The sequence below is a fragment of the Morchella sextelata genome (assembly GCF_020137385.1).
Source record: "Morchella sextelata strain SCLS chromosome Unknown scls_3, whole genome shotgun sequence".
NCBI classification, from domain to species: Eukaryota; Fungi; Ascomycota; class Pezizomycetes; order Pezizales; family Morchellaceae; genus Morchella; species Morchella sextelata.
The window spans coordinates 339,719-358,911 of NW_025408618.1; the positions used below are offsets into that span (position 1 = coordinate 339,719).

The 19,193-nt window shown below is 46.3% G+C and overlaps 4 protein-coding genes across 4 annotated transcripts; 1 reads left to right on the top strand and 3 right to left on the bottom strand.

The window, feature by feature from the left end:
- Window positions 1-1,338: 1,338 nt before the first annotated feature.
- H6S33_008913 (uncharacterized protein) lies at window positions 1,339-3,208 on the top strand (the record flags this gene model as incomplete). Its single annotated transcript, XM_044841019.1, has 3 exons — window positions 1,339-1,464; window positions 1,559-2,110; window positions 2,171-3,208. The coding sequence occupies 3 exons, from the start codon at window positions 1,339-1,341 to the stop codon at window positions 3,206-3,208; spliced, it is 1,716 nt and encodes a 571-aa protein (XP_044697728.1).
- Window positions 3,209-7,914: 4,706 nt separating this feature from the next.
- Window positions 7,915-9,658, bottom strand: H6S33_008914 (uncharacterized protein; the record flags this gene model as incomplete). Its single annotated transcript, XM_044841030.1, has 2 exons — window positions 7,915-7,953; window positions 8,024-9,658. The coding sequence occupies 2 exons, from the start codon at window positions 9,656-9,658 to the stop codon at window positions 7,915-7,917; spliced, it is 1,674 nt and encodes a 557-aa protein (XP_044697729.1).
- A 3,417-nt stretch (window positions 9,659-13,075) lies between these two features.
- H6S33_008915 (uncharacterized protein) lies at window positions 13,076-15,959 on the bottom strand (the record flags this gene model as incomplete). The annotated part of the gene is made up of 5 exons (XM_044841041.1): window positions 13,076-13,340; window positions 13,497-13,907; window positions 13,974-14,218; window positions 14,287-15,147; window positions 15,225-15,959. The coding sequence occupies 5 exons, from the start codon at window positions 15,957-15,959 to the stop codon at window positions 13,076-13,078; spliced, it is 2,517 nt and encodes an 838-aa protein (XP_044697730.1).
- Window positions 15,960-16,520: 561 nt separating this feature from the next.
- On the bottom strand, window positions 16,521-17,900 carry H6S33_008916 (uncharacterized protein; the record flags this gene model as incomplete). The annotated part of the gene is made up of 6 exons (XM_044841053.1): window positions 16,521-16,550; window positions 16,609-17,142; window positions 17,218-17,342; window positions 17,403-17,552; window positions 17,617-17,734; window positions 17,841-17,900. 6 exons carry the CDS (start codon window positions 17,898-17,900, stop codon window positions 16,521-16,523), a joined length of 1,017 nt encoding a protein of 338 aa, XP_044697731.1.
- Window positions 17,901-19,193: the final 1,293 nt, after the last annotated feature.

Sequence of the window (19,193 nt, forward strand, 5' to 3'; positions counted from 1 at the left end):
CCCCCATACCCGCCACCGCCACCGCCAACCCCCCACCACTGTCCCCGCGCCCCCGCGCCCGCACCCGCCTCCACAACCACCAAATCCCGCAACACCGGCAGCCGCCTCATGATCATGACCGCCAGATTGAGTAGCAATAGCTTGAGCGCCACAAATAGGATGAGTCCGAGCGTGGGGAGACCTATGAGTGCTGAGAGTAGCAGCTTGTCGCCCATTCAAGTGTGGTTTGGGTTGGGCCAGCTTAGATAGATAAGTGGTAGTGGTGCACAGTATGGTATGGTAGGATGATGATACTAATTGCGAATTACTGCAAAGCTCTAATCAACTCCAGAAGAAGAAGACTCGAAATCGAGATAGGGAGAAGGAGAGAGAGAGATGGCTGGATCATGCAGAGGTGGGGGTGGATAGATATGTTGATAGATATATACGAGAAGCGTAAACCTGTCGTTTCACGCAGCTTGAATGCGTCATTAATTGGCAGACCGGCCGCGCGGGCACACCCCCATCCATCCCATCAGACCATCCTTTCCAATCCAGTCAGCCCGAACTTATCTACATGTATGCCTGGTAACCACACAACCCCAACCCGCAATTATCATAACGAGGCTGAGGGCCCCGTAGGGCAGACTTATCTATATCTATTCTGTTCCTACTATCTCACTACTATCTACTATTACTGGCCACTCAGATCTAGACCTCAATAATAGATATGCCTTGAGTAGATCCAGCTGCACTCAGTTCCCATTCTTGGCAACCCTGCTGTGGCTAAGTAACGCAGTGTCTGTAGCGTAGTGTAGTAGTAACTCCCAATTCAGCCTCATTTGCGGGCCTCCATATCAACCTCGAAAAGATGCAGCATCACAACCTCCACTCCGCCGTTGTTCGGGTAACCGTTCCTGTTTGCATTTTCCAGGTTTCGACACGCGCGAGAGCGACGCCAAGAAGACGACACACACACCACCACAGCACGCACCAGCCTCCTGTTGTTCATTCTGGATGATACGTCAACCTCTCTCTTTCTTTCTATTCCACCCCCCGTCGAATAGGTACATAGCATCATTTTTTTAAACACCAAAAAAGTCAAACTTCCTACTAGCTGGGGGCGGGATATTCTTTTCTTCCTGTTTGGTTCTTTTTTTTTTTTTTTATAGATATCCACCATTTTCTTTCTTTAAAAAAATCCTCTCACGTCATAGCCATTCACTCGGTCTACTACATTTACAAGAAAAACCACCACAACCACCCACCCCACCTCCTCCCCTTTCCCCCACAATCTGCCCTGTCGCCGCCTCCCCCACACCTTTTTCACTTGGCGGAGAGAAACGATAACTGGTGGCCATGCCTACTACCACGGTCACGATAGACGACACACGCGTTCTGGCTGAAATCGCAGACCGCATTGCGCGATCTAAGAAAGCCATTGTGGTGACTGGAGCTGGCATAAGTACCAATTGCGGTATTCCCGTAAGTAGCTCCAGACGCGTTTTTTATATATAAATATATATTCGTGATATTTGGTGACATTATATATATTAACAAAAATGTTTGAAATTTATAGGACTTCCGTTCCCAAGATGGTCTCTACAACCTCGTTAAATCAAGGTACCCTTCGTCGGTCGTTAAAGGCCGCGACCTCTTCGACTCGGTTCTATTTTCGGATCCCACCTCGACCCAGCTCTTTTACACGTTTATATCGTCACTGCGCAATGAGATAATCAGGGTTAAGGATACAACACCTACACACAAGTTTATCCGGAAGATGTCTGAGAGCGGGCGGCTGCTGCGGTGCTACACGCAGAATATCGATGGCCTGGAGGAACGCGAGGGAATGACGACGAACTTGGCGTTGGGAAAGGGGAAGCGGAAGAGGCCCAGCACTGTGCTGGCGGGCGTCGTGGATAGTGAGGAGGAGAAGGGCTGTCAGGTTGTGCAGCTGCATGGGGACCTCAAGAATTTAAGGTGTACGCAGTGCCAGGGTCTGTGCAAGTACGACAAAGAGAGAGTGGAGAGTCTCCTGGATGGGACACCGCCAGAGTGCCCCGTGTGTGCTGGGAAAGATAAGGCGCGGAGAGAGAACGGGAAGCGGGGGACGAAGGTGGGGAGCTTGAGGGTGAGAGCTGATATCTGCTAATTGTTAGAGATGTTGGCACATATGCTAACATACTCTCAGCCTAATATTGTTCTTTATGGCGAGGAACACCCCCTTGCGGAGAAGATTGGCTCTCTCACGTCCGCAGACCTTCGCTCAAACCCGGACATGATGATAATTCTTGGTACTTCCCTTAAAGTATTTGGTCTTAAGCGCATTGTTAGGGAGTTTGCTCGTGCTGTGCACGCACGTGGAGGGAAGGTTATATATGTCAACAACACTCCTGCAGCATACAGCACATGGAAGGATATCATTGACTACCATGTCGACATGGACTGTGATGCTTGGGTCGCCGACGTAAAAAAAAGACGTTTCGACATCTGGGAACGCCAGTTGACATTGGACCTAGGAAAAGTGACGAAGAAGGCGACGACGACGTCACCATCCAAGCTGAGCAAGTCCAAGAAGATCTTCAAGGAGGTGGAGCAGGAGAACGAGATCAAGGCCCGACCCAAGGCCAAGGCAACCGGTGCGAGGAAACCCCTGGGTACAATGACAGGGAACGGACCTCCAGGTATTCTGAAGAGGTCCTTCAATTTCACGATCCCAATGTGCCCTCCAACCCCGCCATCGACGAACGGTTCCCGTCCGGAGAAGAGATCGACTGTTAAGCGTGCGAGTACACCGTATAACCCGCCTTCAGTGCCTTCCACTCCTACCACGCGGCGTAGTAGGTCGGCAACTATGTTCCCTACTTCTGTGCTAGCTACCCCGCAGGCATCGCCATCTCGCCTGATTAGTAAATTGATGTCGACCGTTCGAATAAACTCGGCATCAAAAGAGCGACTACCCTATTCTCCCCGACGCGGCAATAGTCGCTGTGATTCTATGGAACAAAGCCCACTTCCAAAAGCGAAACGAAGAATGCTAGAGAAAAGTAGTAAACCGGTCACAACAAGATCAAAGGGGAAGGGGAAAGGGACGGGATCAGAATCGGGGGCAAGCCTAGAGATGGAAGTCTGTGGAACGATAACACTAAAGCCGCTACAGCTGGCGTCGGGCATAGAGAGGAGGATTTCACGAAGATTGTCGAAGTTACCAGCAGAGATTCCTACGTAAATAGCCACATATACCGCCGCTTAGCTAGTTACGCCCGCTCATTTCATTTGTTGTTGGAACGATTAAATGGATGGTTTTCCTTTGTTCTACGTGTACTCATTCTTTCTTTATACGTTTATTTAGCATTATTATTCCCATCTTTTTTGTACGAGTCAGGGCCGGGGGGACTGCTGCTGGGTGTGTGTACATTTGTGGGTGCTTGGGCGTTATGCGGGCGGAGGATATCAATTGTACTGTTTATGACGGGCTCATGTCGGAAAGTATGCATGCCTACATCTACATATATACCCACGGTTTTTTTTTGTTTGGTGAATACCATTAATTTTTGTTTCCCCCCGCCCCCTTCGGTGGCTGCATGACTTGTGTGTACATAATTTAATCTTCACGAATTAATTACAAAGACGGGGAGAAACCAGAGGAGGGTTTGGTCAGCCTTTGAGCCGCAATTTCTTGATTAGTTAGTCGGGGCCATCATCGATATCGACATCCGCATCTGAGATCGATCACAAACACCACGTATGTCGTTCCGCCTGCGGTCAAGAGTCAAGACGAACACAGGATACCTTGCGAACCTTACTTTCCACAGACAGCGGACCCCCGCGAGTAACCGTCGACATCTACGGCTGAACTCGCCCAGAGTAGAGTACACGTGGATGACAACCTATCTTTGGAGGCTCTGTTAGTGTAGGTTTCCATGTATGTAGGAAGGGCGCTTGCTATTTTAAGACATTTCATCATGAATTATCACTCGCTACGATGGGAATACGAGCGTGGGTTCTGGGCACGTATCTAGCTCATGTAGGCGTTTTTGTCACTACAGGTGTGATCTGGGGGTACTTGTGCGCTTTCCTAGGTTAGGTTGCGGTGGTTATGTCTCTAGAGGAAGCTTGTTGCTGTGCTGTGCTATCAGGTGGAATTCTTGGCTAAATTCTTCGGACTGGGCTTTCTAGACGCTCGTGAGTACTTACCACCTGGGGAAGAGGGGATTGGGGGAGACTGATACATTTTGACCTAGCGATGAAGCCCTATCAGCGGAACAACAGTAGGTAGCGAACCCCATACAGGGGCAAAACCAGGGTCTGAATAAGGTTATTTACACATGACACGGTGGCGCATTCTCTGGGAAATGTGGGCTTGAAGGGTCTTCGCCTTATGTTGCGTTCAGGCAGTGAAGAGTCGAGAAGATCGATAAAGGCAGTTTCATGTCAGGGTAGCGGGTTGAGTAAGGCATTTGAGTCCTCTACCTACTCGTTATCTCCAAACATGGCTTGGCGTTTGATGGTGTTCCGCTGTTTTAACTGTCGCAACATCTGGCGGTGCAGTCTACTGGTCAACGACAAACAACGAACACTGGAGCCTCAGCCTACCTAAGATCCTAGGAACGTCCGCAGAGCTAGAGTTGACGAACAAAATTCTTGTACGCGACTATAACGCCCCATAGTCGGGCATCTTGGTGGCTTGGGCTATGGGTTTAATTTCTGTGGAGATGGAACATAGACAGCATGTGTGGAAACCACAGTTATATCCATGTCTCGGTGCGCTGCAGTACTCGGAGGTATCATCGAATCCTCGATCCTTGGGGCGTTACCAGAACTTTCTTATGGGTTGTCCTGTAAACGGTCTCCAAAGCCGGGGGAACAAAGCAGGAAACTGCTCATGCTTGGGATATCCCAACAAGGAAAACACCCTAGCATATGATTCTGTTCGCGAACTTTGCGAACTTTCCTGGGTAGGGCTCGTTTGTCGATATTGAGGGCCACGCAAACAAGACAATCATTCACGGTTGGGATGCGCCTTTTGTGGACGTTTCAATATATGATTATCTTCATGAAATGGGTATCGATGGCTGGGTTAGGAATATATATAATAAGATCTCATTTGGTATTTTAGACCCGTGAGGACATCTGTCTAACTTATACTACTACAAATGTCATTTACGACAATTCAGGGCCCGATTTACTTTTTTTCATTGGTCCAGAACGCTCTGTCCCCCGAGAAGCAGGATATTTTATCGCGCCGCGGATAGCATTGCTACACACTGGTGTTATGTGGATCGAGTCACAAAGAATCACTCGCCCTCAAGTGTTCCAGGCCTCGAAAATATTCGAGCATGACTGTCGCTCTCACTACAGGAAGCAAACCTTAACTTTATGAACACACTACTTTAAGGCGCGACTTCGAATGCCCTCTTTATTACTCACAGTTGCATCTCCTGGCCCAACGATTACCATATGTTAGCAGTATCTATCTCTATCGTCCCGGGTTTAGTATGTTCTCGTACGGTATACATAGCTTGTCTTAGCTTGTGGGATCATTCGCTTTGGAAATCCGAAACTGCATGATTCCGAACTGCTTGTTTGCTCGCATTGTTCCATAGACGACTGGCCCAGCGCCTTTCACGAAGATTTTAGACGGATGGTGGTGGAGATAAGGTAGAATGATTAATAATTGGCCGGGGGGTTTACTACATGCAGCAGATGTACCTCCAGCGCTTTTGGCGTAGTGTGTCATGTCACCTGAGCTCACAAATGCGAGTCCCTCTCCCGGAACGTGTATCATGGTATAACCCATTACTCTACATACAACAAAAACAATCGGTCTTGGGAACCCATTTAGACTGTTGGCAGGGAAAAAAAAATCAAGTGCTCTGGTGTGGGCACTCGTTGATGGATCCCCCTCCCTCGACATGGTGAGCCTTGGAGGTTCACATAGCGCGCGAATTGTTGGTTCTGATGATTCATGACAATCCGGCGTGTTTGTAAGGTACATGTAGCATATACAGATTTGTGGCAGTAACATCGACCTCTGGTTGTGTTTGCCCAATTGAAAGAGCGCTAGAGGCATAGCAAGGTTATGCATATTGCCAGTAAAGAACGGATTTGAAAGGCCACAGCCCACTAAACTCTTTGATTGTCGATGAGAGCATGTTCGAGAAGGGACGGCCTAGCAAGGTTTCCTATTGGCTGAATATATAGTGGGGGTACTGTGATCTTCCAGCATTCTGAGCTGTACTGTCATATAATGCTAGCACCATGTTTATTGACGAACGGTGGTGGTAATTTCCTATAGCTTCAGATGCGCACCCCTAAGACTTAGCTGACTATGGATATAACGTATCGCAATATAATCTTCCAGGAATCCGTTCTCCCAAGGTCCATAAAAACCGCCCAAAAAGGATTTGACACGCAAATCCGCCCTTGCTTGAATTTAGACTAGAAGGGCTTTTCCACCCACAGGGTCCGGATGAACCACACCCCCTCAATGTCTTAGTGGGATTTATACTGGACTAGCGTCGCATGTGGATTGAGCCAAGGGGAAGGGTTTTATTTTTACTCTCAACCTCAGAATTGTAAGGCTGATGAGATTGACGAGCCAACCATATGTGCACCCAGCGAGTTGTGGATGGTTTTCTGGCCCAGAAGAATCTAACCACATGGCAGCAGGTACTTAGGGCTGTTCATTGCTCTGGTCTCGTCATTAAGGTGTGGCCAAGAAGATGTACAGACACGTACCTGTGCTTTTCTAGCCAATCGGGCATCAAACCCATCTGTCGGATCTCGGTCATCGGAACTCATTCGTCAGGAAGAGAGAACATGAATGGAGCTTCTATTCAAAGGTTATGATTCACTAGATGTGATTGCGTCTTCTCCCGCCCGAGTTGTTGCCCTGAGTACGCACATGTAGGTACCCAGGGATGGTGGGGGGTTCGGACCAATAGCTAGACATGTCTTAGCCGCATTAGGAATAGTGTGCTCTCGGGAGATCTACCCGGCGGCTCTGTTGAGCCGCAGCATGGATGACGACATGTCAACAAACTTGTGCATCAAACTAGCAAACAGAGGAGTTCTTCATCAGAATACGTGCAATTGTGTTCAATAATAAATTTATTTCACTCTTGAGAAGACGTTACTCGCCTCTGTCCTCGAAAATACCAGCGAACCGTGAAGAAAGAAAACCCAACTAAACTTTTGTATCCCCAAAGCCTCATAACGACCTGAATAACCACCTCCAGCCAATCGTAGTAGAAAAAGAAGAGAAATATAATAGAATGAAAAATCAGACAAATAATATGGGCATTTACCGAAAGCTCGGTGGTTTCTGTAGGGAAGGGATCTAGCCGTCTACTTCCAAGCAAACTGGGATCGACCCATCAGATGAACGCACGGTTCCCTCTAGTGTGCACGCCACACCCCACGCTCCAACAGACGGGTTTAATAGAAATTGAAGAGAAAATAAGGAGAGAATTTGGGGTTTAAACCATTCTTCGTGTTAATAAACTCGCGACCGTACAGAGGAAAGAATAATGCAATCCCCCCAAATGAATAAAGGCGATTTGTAGAATGACACAGGACATTATCAAGACCATAAAAAACACCAAAGGATATACAATATAGAAATAATAATAAGTAGAAGATTTGGATGACAAAAAGAAAATCGTAATGGATACCTAGGCAGTAGAGCAAACATTCATGCATGAGTAGACAACTAACCAAGATATGCCTGAAAAAAATGACGAAGGCTATACTTATGCTGTAAATGGAAGGAAAAGGCGGGGTAACGACTCATTCGTGATACAATCACGTCCCCAAAAATACAAACATGAAAACCAAGGAAAGTCGTAATGCCGTCTCCGCTGATCCAAAGATACAGTTATTCGGCGTGAGTTTCCGGGGGGCATCAATCACACTAGCATCCGTCGGAGAAGACTAGTAGGTTGGCTTCTTTGGCTTCCTCCAGTAGTATTGCTAGATTTAAGCAATCATTAGTCCCATCCTCATACCTCAATAAAAAAAAATTAATACAAGAAAAACCAACCTTGTGGGACTTTCTGCAAGACCTCAACCCTACTCTCCCCATCCCCTCAACAACCGCAGCACGTCGACCTTCATCAGTATCCTGGTCGGGGATATAGTAGTATTCGCTCTGCAGAGGTTTTCCTGCAGCATCCTTGCCAGTACGCTTGATTTCTCCAATGCAATCAATGTTGCTCGTAATCTGGACTAAACGCTCCTTGGTGATGGAAGCTGCCAAAGCGGATGGAAGATGAGACATTAAAATCGTGAGCGAGGTGGATGACAGACGTGAGAAGGCAAGCTGATTGATGATGTGGTTTTGGACAGTATTAGTCTTGTTAGGAGAGGTTGAGGCACTACGGCGTTGTATAGGAGAAGAAGGCAAAGCAGATACTGCACGGATAGTCGAGGAAGTTGCCGGAGTTGCTGGAGGGGCATAGAGTGATTCCTTGGTAGAGAACCTAGCCATGGGTGGAAGTATAGGTTCCGGTGCATAGCTATGTAAGATCGGCTCTTCCTCCCTCTCCTCCTCTTCCTCCTCCTCTGATTCATCCGATTCATTCTCAGCTAACAATTGCTTCAGCTCTTCATCATCATCAGTTTCATCTCCCGGGGCCATCAGTAGTTTGGCGGCAGCCGATGAAGCATCCTCTTTTTCCAATGGTCCAGGAAGCTCTATATGGTCCTCATCCTCATCCCCCTGCTCATCGTCCTGCTCATCCTCTTCTTCCTCTTCCTCATTTACCTCCTCATTAACGAAATCTGCCACTGGTTCGTCTTCATATATTTCCAGGAAAGTATCTGTCATATGCGGATCCGATTCGAATATGGCACCAGTGTTCCCCAAACCTCTCCTAGGAGGAATAGGGGAACGATTTTGCTTTTCAGTAGAAATATTGAACAGACGACGATCAGTACGTTCATTGTTACCAAGAGGGTCGATATTTTCATCGTTATCATCAGCCCATCCAATTGAAGGACTTCTGGACACTCTAGCACGAGTCGGTGTGCCAATAGTAGAGGTGCTTGACGAACGGGCCCGGCGGACCTGAGTTGGTACTGGCCATGCCAAGACAACTCTAGAATCCTGAACATCTAACATGATCTCTGCATCCTCCGTCTCAGACGTGAAGACATCCCCCTTAGAAAGCTCCCATGCTTGACCTTGACAGTGAATTTTTACGCCGTTCCATCCCATACATTGAATCTCGACCATGGGCCGTGTTGAAGAGGACAGGTATTGCGCCTTGACATGGACGCGTGAAATTAGTCTGTTTGCAGAAAGCTGATAGTGAGATGAATTGCTGGACCTGCCAAGTAGAACTGGTTCACCATTTTCGGGAAGAGTGATGGATGGCAGTGCGGATAGCGGAGCACGCTCGGTCAGAGTGGATTGGCTTCTGGCGAGGAGGGGTTTGCGTGCAGCGACACTGGGATGTGGAGGCGGAGATGATTGAATCCTCTGCGACGACGAAGAAGGGACAGGTGTCGGATATCTGTTTTCGTGTTCTTCTGATAGGACGCGAGATTTATGTCTTTTGAAGCATGGAGGTGAAGATTGAGGCTCGAACGCTGGTAGCAAAGGGCCCGGAGCAGATCGTTTCACCCCAGCAACGGTGTTGTTTGTCTCGAGGACGACCCGTGTGGGTGAGTCCATTTCGGACTTTACTATTTTTTATATGTCTCTGTGTTAATAGACGACAAATATCTGTGATGATTTTTTTTTTTTTTGGAATATATGGTATGACTCTCAGCAGGAGAGGGTAGAGGATGAATGGATGGTGATGATGATGAATCTTCTATGGCGAAAGGGAGACCAACTTTGCGTGCTAGAAGGGGATGGGGAAATAGTCGGGTAAAGTGGGTTCGTGGTCGGGTGGTTGGTAGTTGGCACTTTACACGGTGGAGCAATTTGACGGAAATTACCTTCACGAATGAATAAACGTGTAAAGTGGATTACAGTAGGAACACCGAGTATGGTATTGAGGGAGTGTTGGGTTGGAGAATATCAAAAGAGTGAGACCGGGAAAAGGATACAAACGCACTCGTACAAGGACAGAGATAGATGAGGGGGTTAGGAGGGGGGTTTGGAGGAGAGGTTGATAGAAAGGAGTAAGCAAAAAAAAACGAAAAGAAAAAACGTCGAATTCCCTCAAATGGCTAGATAGAAACTCCGAAAGACACCGACGACAACTGACATAGAACGCTGACAGACGCTCAGGGTAGTGAACTTCTTGATGCCAGGCTGACCGACACACAGAAAGGGAAACGAAAGTGACAGATTGAGGCGGAGAAAGAGTGTAATGCAGGCTCCAGCAAAGTCAGCGTGCAGCGAAAGAGAGGGGGTTGGGCTGCGTTTTGCCAGAGGTGGATACGTTGCGTGCCGTTTACCAAAGCAAGCAAAGACAGTATTTTTTCCTTCCATACGTGCCCAAATATTTATTACTCTATTAATAAGACGGGTCACCACTCACGCCTACCTTGGGTCTCTATTTTCAGTCTCCATGGTGCTCTAAGCTGTTGCTCTAGTCTTTTTGTTCGGCAGCTTGGCACTGAAGGAGGCACAATTTCAAAAACTTAAGGGTGGAGGCTGTATGATCATGTAGAATAACCACCTTGCAGTTTGTTCTCCCCTGGTACAATGTTCCAAACCCCCCTCTGTTTCTTGCTGGTTGGGGTTGGTTGATTGCTGCGCGTTGCCCCGGATCGGACCCGCGATTGGGAATCACGCGAGCAGCGCGTCGTTGAGGGAACGCGTTCTCCGGACATACTCGTGCAGGCTTTGAGATTTATTGAGTGTGCAGATTGCGCTCTCATGCAACTCTGCTTGGCAATTTTGGAACTTGGCAGTTGGAAGCTGGAACCTTTCAACAACAACAATCGCCAGCTCCAAAATAACTACAACTGCAACTGCTCTACAGATGTAGATACAGTTACAGCTATGTACAGCTACAGTTACAAGTTGCATCTACTCTCAGCCAAAACAGTCAGGTGCTGTCCTCCCCTAGAACAGTCACCGTCCAGATCTGGTCGCTACGTTCCTGGTTTGTGTGACATGCTGCAACAGCCCCGGGCTAACATATGGACATTCGGTGCCGGCAGACCGTTCCGGTCAGGACTGATAGCCGAGCTGACTTTTACTACGGTTGACCATGGAATTGGACTTTATATATATACAAGATGTAGGTACATACCTTACCTACATGTATATATAAGCAACGTAGAGGTAGCTATATGTAGTTGTATTATTTGATAAGGAATCTTTCCCAATGGCGCTGCTGTTTCCGAAAGAAAGAAAAAAAGCTATGAAGTAAGTAGTTGTATCTGCAGACAGTTTTTATAACTCTTCAATCATCGGGTTGATGCATAACCACACAAAGATGAACCCGAGCTACTGACACGTCTATCTATACGATGTCACTCAGACATATCGTCCAATCACTGGGTGATTGCGTGCCTTGTATATATTTCAGGCTACCTACTCCCTTTAAGAATATACTCGCAGCAAGAGGAACCCAGTAACTATGTAACTGAGATGTGATTCTTGACGCTTGCTGGACGCAGTTCAAAGGACTAGCAAGAAATGTCTGCTTCTTAATTCTGCAGCAAAGAGGTGCAGAATTAGAAAAAGAAAAGAACCTTTTTGATGATTAGCTATCTTACCCCTCATTAAGGTCAAATTTATCGCTAGTTACACAGTGATCGTGTTAGTTAAGTCTAAGTCCTTCCCAGCCCTCAGGTGTGGAACGAGAGCTTTGACGTCAACGGTCAACGACGATTATATGCAAGCTTATTAACCCTACAGCTGCTGCCCTAACATCCATCATCACTTATGCAACTGCAACTGCAGCTTAAGGGGACGCGTTTTTCCGTCTCGTTTTCGCATTTTTCAATTAAATCATGTGACAAGGCGCGCTACCCTCCCTTCCCAATCAGTAACGAATATTGACCCACCGGCCCGCGCCTGCGACAACCTCGCGTTCCTGAAACTGGCAGTGAAAGCTGAATTAAATATTACTCCCCCCCCCCTCCCTTTCGTATGATGGATTTTTTTTTTCCTTTTCGCGACACGAAAAGTGAGATGAGGTTCGGAATGCACACAGATAAAACCCCTCTTCCGGAATTTGTCGTCTTTCCATCACCCTTCTCCTTGCATTCGTAGCCGGCTGTTGGTGTTCACTGTGGATTATAATTTATCGAACACTTTAACAGTTCACCCTATGAACCATGCTCTCTAGAAAGGTTAGGCTTCATAATCGAGAGCCCAGCCAGTCCCAACGCGCCATAGATGCGCTGCGGCCCAGTTCAAGTCCCGATATGATAAGTACCGGTAACATGTAGGTTTGATCACAGTGATATTAACCACAGCATAAGGGTGTCCACCTTACAAGCCCTTACTCAGTGGGCCTTGGTAACTCGGGGTGCCTAATTCGGGAGTTCACTTTCTCCCTCCGTATCTGCCATCCTATTAGGTACTTGGATCACCTTTCACCTCCCATCTGATGTTTTTTTCTTTCATCCTTGCGGGCAATTCACAGCACAACTTGCCGAGGGTGTGTTTACATATAAACTCTACCCCTCTCCCTCTTCAGGCTCCCCCTCGCTTGTTTATATGGAGCTAAAGGAGGATGGGGGGAGGGCCGGTAAATTTTTATAGGCAGATATTCTAGCTTTAGTGGGTAGACAAGTGAAATCTGGAAACCACCTGCAGTGAAATGCAGTTCCCACGAGGATGTGCTGCAAGTTTCAATAAGTCCAGCCCCCTCCCTACAATGCGCACCGCTAAGAGGCATGTACTCCATATATGTACATAAATGTATATATACAAAAAGATACTTTACATGTACGTACCGTAAACCCCGCCCAGCCCGATTAAAATCATCGGCAACAAACGCCGTCGCTTGTAATGCCCTTATGAAATCGATCTCTTCTTCTTGGGCCACAAAACGATCGTATAGAACTCTACAGCCCCACCAAAAACACCCCTAACAGAGTGAAGATAAATTTTTGACTCCTTTATTTGGGGGAGAAAAATAAACATAAACAAAGTATCGGATGGTAATAGTCCAGGCCCTCATGACGACGAAGGGCTAAAAAGCATCTCCAGGCTTTCAGCCTCTTCTGGGGTAGTTGTTGTCTCTAGAATTTCTTGGGCAAATCTCCTCGTGCTCTCATCAATACCAAGCTCCTGTGAAAGTCCTTCACTAAATGCTAGTCTTGTCATCGCGACAAGATATTTGTGGCTGATACTTGGTATCGCAATTTTCGACATACAAGGTTGGCCGTGTATCTTCATGATACTGTGGAGTAACCGCATGGCCAGATTAACTAATTGAACACTGTTTTGGGTCTCAGCTTTCTGTACTTGTAATATGGTGGGCTGCGCTATTTTTGGTTCCTTCTATATAAATATATAAAACGAGCATGCATTCTATCTTTCTTTTCCAGAAGCGGACTCAACCGCTCAAAAGTAGACGGGAGGGATTTATACACACCTTTGTTCTCTCCCGAATTTACACTCATAAATCTCTTCGAGCTCGTCTGCCATTCTTTTTATAAGCCTCGTCAGTGCGGTTGGATGCTTGGCAAGCGCTGAAAGTCCTAGTTCCATCCCTGAAATACACCCAAGGAGCTGAAGTATCTGCTTTCGGAGCCCTATGATCTCTAATTTCGTATATCCTGGCTTATTTGGAATTGCCCTGGGGGTACTGACGAGAAGTTTCGTCACAGCATCTATTAGATGCCCCTCGTTGGTTCGTTGATCCGTCTCGTTGCTGACCACAGAACCGAATGAATCGCCGAGACAGCTGATAGAAAGAAGCGATGCCATACGCTGGATGTGTGGTAGCCGCTGGTGCGGGTTAAGTATCATCAATGGGAAGTCAGAACGGATAAATTTCCAGAACCTGCAGATTGTTAGACAGCAATAACATCAAAAGAAGAAGAAAAGACGATCAACCACTAAAACCTACATCTTAATCCGTTTTTCGTCCCCGACAAGCCCCAGAGCGATGCCCTCCAGTAATCTCAGACAAAGATCGATATCTATACCTTCGTCCAAGAGTTCCGTGTTCCTCCTTAACATCGGCATAGCATTGACGTCAACTGTCTGTTGAAGTAGGTATGCCGCTTCATCAAAGAACCTGTAGCATTTGCTTCCCTGATCCCACAAAACACCGAATTCAAACAAATCCAGGATAGATTTCAAAGGCCCGTACTACTTATTTCTTTTGTCAGTTGGAGGTAATACGAACAAATGAAAAATGGGGTTTAGCGGAGGCTTACCAAACTTTCGTCTAAGCATCTGCGCCATATATAAAGCAAGGCTTTACACACTCCAGCTGAAAGTTCTGATTTATCTACTGTTGCCTGTAGTAGTGTAATTTGATCCTGAAGAAGGGAAGATATAGAAGTTTCGGGGGATGATGGGAACGAAAATTTTCTTAGATCGTCTAAAGACCGCTCCATGCCGGGAGCAGGTCTATGTGCCATCACTGCTTTAAAGAAGTCGAAACGATCATCTTCTATCAATAGCCTTCCTAATAACATCTCCTCCACAAACTGCATCTGGGCATGGTCAACTGGCATCATCCTTGGATCCTTTGATGATGTTCCGGACATTTTTGGACTATCTATGAGCGGCCGTTTTCTTTTAATTCCAGGTCTCATTGGTGATCGGCCTTTAGCCTTCGATGGGCTCAGCATCTCTGAATCCTCGAACCCATCTCTAAACGCATATCCCTTATTTCTCCTCGGCGTTGTTGCCGGGCTCTTGTGAGTTTCATTACTTTGGTTACCCAAAGACGAATGAAAATCACCACTCTCCCCGACAGTTAGAACTTGATGTCTTGCTGTTTTTCTTCCTATATTCCTAGGGCCTTGTCTCGCTATTTCTTCAATCTCTTTCCTTAAGAACATTATCTCCGTTCTCGTACGCTCTGATTCGGCCTCAATAGCCTCAATATGAAGCTTATACTTTTCTCGCTCTTCATTTCGTTTTTGTTCTGCCTGAGCAATGGCTTCTTTGAGTGTTGCCTCAGATTTTGCTTTGTTTGTGCGAACAACAGATATCTCGCCATTTTTTGAAGAAACAACATCACGAACGGAAGCTATTTCTTTCTGAAGACTTTCTTTTTCTTTTTGCAACTAATTACATTCTCAAAATTCTCATTAGTAAATTTCAATAGTCAAGGATCTGTAATTTAAATCAAAGCCCAGTTTACCTCTAAAACTCTAGCCATGAGCTCCATGAGCTTGGTAGATTCTCCTTTTTCATTTTCCCGATAAGCTTTCTCGGTTTCTAGCTCTACTCCGACCATCACATCACCACCCACAAGGCTCACTCGGTCATCGTGTGCTAGGTTGTTGCCGGCGAGGTGATAGGACCCGGCAGAATTGTCAAAACGCCTCCTTTCATCTACCTCCCCGTTCTCCTCCGCATAGTATTGTTGATCGTTTAAATCCTGCGTTAGCGTTTGAGTCTGTGCTTTTGGCGCCACTGCATCCCACAACTCTGAAGTTTCGTCAAACCCGCCATAATCATCATCCGAAGACGGCGGGTTTTCTGGTACTCTAGGAGTAATTTTACGGATATAATTCTGTGGTGTTGGTAGCTGGTTATTTCGTTGATGGTTATATGGTCTGTATTGATTATAATTCGAGCTCCATTGTTGAATCTTAGATTGCTGCTGCTGCTGCGGCGGCCCTACTGGTAACTGAGGCGGCGACGGTTTTGTATAATTGTAGTATGGGGGTTGTCTACCGATAGCGCGTGAGTCGGGTTGAGCCTGCTGGTATTGGAATTGCTGGTACTGATCATTCTGTTGAATTGGGCGCAGGGAATATTGGGTCTGTACAGGATGTTGGGTGCCCTTTACTGCGGCGTCTTCGAGAGCTTTAAGCTCGTCTTCCGGTAGAGCATCAAGTGTCGGATCATCAGAGAAAAAGTCCTCGTCCATGTTTTATCTCCATAACCTTCGAAGAAGTCGTGGGGGATGTATTAAGCTAGATTGAGCCGAGTCAGTGCTGGGTAATGGAATTTACTTTTGATTCCACATCGCACGGTGTCGATCGCACGTCACGTGACCCAGGATTCGGGCACACCCCAGCATCAGGCAACCTAAATACAAATCCCACGACAGTGTTCATCTAAAAGGGCCCTTCTTTTTTGAAAAATGTAAGGTTTTAGTCAATGCGAATATTTTTCAAGAAATTCAGTGCACCATGCGATTCACCCTTAAGTTCACTCCCACAACCAGCAAGTGCAGCACAAATTATTTATATTTGGAGAGAGAGGAGATATATATTTTATAGAAACCATTGCTAAATCAAATCCTAACACCATTTTTTTGGACAAGAGCAGGCATCAGTTGGAACAATCTACCTAAGATCTCCATCAGATGAAACCCCACTGAAAGTATCACAACTTATCATTGTTCATATCTTCCTAAATTTTTTTTCCTTCAATTTATGTTTCTATCATTCGCCCGAACCCACATATCCTCACTCTATCTTTTACTTTACGGGTTGGCCTTGACAAATTCCTTGCCCTATTTTTTCAAAGTCAGAAAATCTCACTCGATTATCGAGGTGATAAGGGTGCTTTACCTTTGCAATGTTCTTGGCAAGGTCCTTGAGCGCAGCAGCAATAAGGCCCTCCTCGTACTCATTGACCTTTCCGACGGGGTGGATCTTTTTAACACCCTCGGGGCCAAGTTCAATGCGAGAAGAGAAGAATTCACAGCCCTGGTCCTTGTACAGAGGGCTCTCAACGAAAGCGGGCTCAATGACACCCTCCTCACCCTGGGCAGCGCGAAGGAGAGAGTCGGCCATCCTGGAACCGGCATAAGCCATGGAAAGAGTGGCAGAACCAGCGCCATCCTTTGCTTTAACGACCTCATCACCACCGAACTGGATGCGGTTGACGAGAGCATCGCGGGCCTCACCCGAGATATCGGGGTGGTTAGACTGGGAAAGCAGGGGAACAATGGTAACACCTGAGTGACCACCAATGACAGTGACCTCCTCGTTGGCAGGATCGGTGCCCTTGAGCTCAGAGATAAAGCGGGAAGCACGGACAACGTCAAGAGTAGTAACACCAAAGAGGCGCTTAGGGTTGTAGACACCCTTGGATTTGAAGACCTATTAGAGCAGCTGGTTAGAACTACGTGCGAGAAACAGAGCAATGAATAGCAAGGAAAATGATAATCATCATACCTCAGCGGTAATAGGAACAGTGGAGTTCACGGGGTTAGAAATAATAAGGAGGTTAGCGTTAGGTGAGTGCTCAGCAGCAGCCTTGGCCAAGTCACGGACGATAGAGGCATTGGTGTTGAACAAGTCTGTTAACAGTTTAATTCATTAGCACCCAGAACGTAGAGTACCATTTTGAAGCTACCAACCATCACGGGTCATTCCAGGCTTGCGGGGGACACCAGCGGGGATGAGAACAATCTCAGCACCCTCGAGAGCAGCCTTCAATCCCTCAGGACCGACATTGTATCCAGTCACCTTGCTCTTGGTGTTGACGTGAGAAATGTCAGCGGCGACACCTGTATATATCAATTAGCCAGTGCTATCATTTGTTAAAGTAATCAAGCTGTATTAAAAGCATACCAGGGGCTCCACGGATATCGTACAGAGACAATTCAGTGACTCTAGGGTTCAGCTTCAAAAGGAGAGAAAGAGGCTGTCCGATACCACCAGCAGCACCGAGAACAGTGACCTTGGAGTTCTATATCACCCAAAACAGCAGCAGTGAGCATTTTGAACCTTGTATTTATAATAAAGATAGCAGGAAAAAAATTTTCTCCGCAAATAATTGAGTAGGAGAATTGTACCTGCTGAGCAGAAACAGAGAAGCAGCGCCTTTGGGCGGCAGAGAAAGCAGGTCTGAACATGGTCGATAGATGTTTGGTAGTTGATAAGATCGAATGGATAGAAAAGAAAGGCGTCTAGTCTACTATGACACGGCGAAATGTGGGGAAGAGTGAGGGAGAAGGTAGAATTGACGATTTTAGAGACATGGTCGTAGGTACGGGTGTTAAGGTCCGGGGTGGTGGGGTCGTGGCTTGGCACTAACTAAAACCCCTCACAACCGTCGGCCGACGGAGAAATGGAGATTCTGGATATCCTTTGGATTAATAGGAAAATCTAATGGCTTTGGTAAAGTATGATGCACAATTAGGTTTAGTGAAGGTAGTGTGTTGATTGTTATTATAAGCACAACGAACCTCTCGAATTTCATAGGAATACCGGTACCGCATTCTTGAAATAACAAATGATTGAAAAGAATTTAACACAACTCATTGCACCGTACCCAGTTTACTAATGGATGCGTATGAATCAAGTAAAAACCACATTGGAAAGTTATAAAGAGATCCAAACAGCCGGATAAAGACGTCAGTGATGCGCACACATCATGACATTGGGGAAATCCAGAATGGCTGGCCATCGTACAAATGCGACTCTGGGCTATTATAAAGTGCCTACATTCGTTCGTACTGTTTGTCCGAGTAATGAATTTGATCGTCGAATATAACAATATTGTTTACGAAACAACGCCGAGTGATAGCCAATGATGCTCGTACATGATCTGGTGATTGTTAGCTCCGATGTGATCTACAAGGCAGAAATTCTTCGTTCTCATCTTGAGATATATTCCTCAAAGGAGTTAGAAGCATTTCATCCCACCTCAAGGCAGACATAACCTAATACACGGTGCCCTCATCTTAGGTTGATGTTTTTCTCAGTAGGCGTGAAATCGAATTTCTAGAAGCAAGCTTAAGGAGGTCTCGATCGACCTGATCATGATAATCGGAAACAGGAACTAGTTTCCTCTTCTTTTGGCAATCTTATACTGACCATCTCGAAGAGTTCACTCGAGTTCACTCGATATATACACCCACCTTGTGGGCTAGATTGATTAGGTTATATGCAAAGTTTAAAGTAGCTGATGATATGTGTGTTTAATATCCTCTAGCCTTGATTCCGTGTTGGGGGATCCGGATAAAACACGCATTATAATGAGAGATTTTTTTTGGCGTTTTTTACTGCTCGTGTTATGTTATATAGGATCGATTGTGACCAAGACACAGTTGTTCATATATCAGTAGTTATAACAGCCGGTAGTTGACAAATATTTGTAACAAGCCGAGAATATACTTATAAGCTTATATATATAGCTTATATTA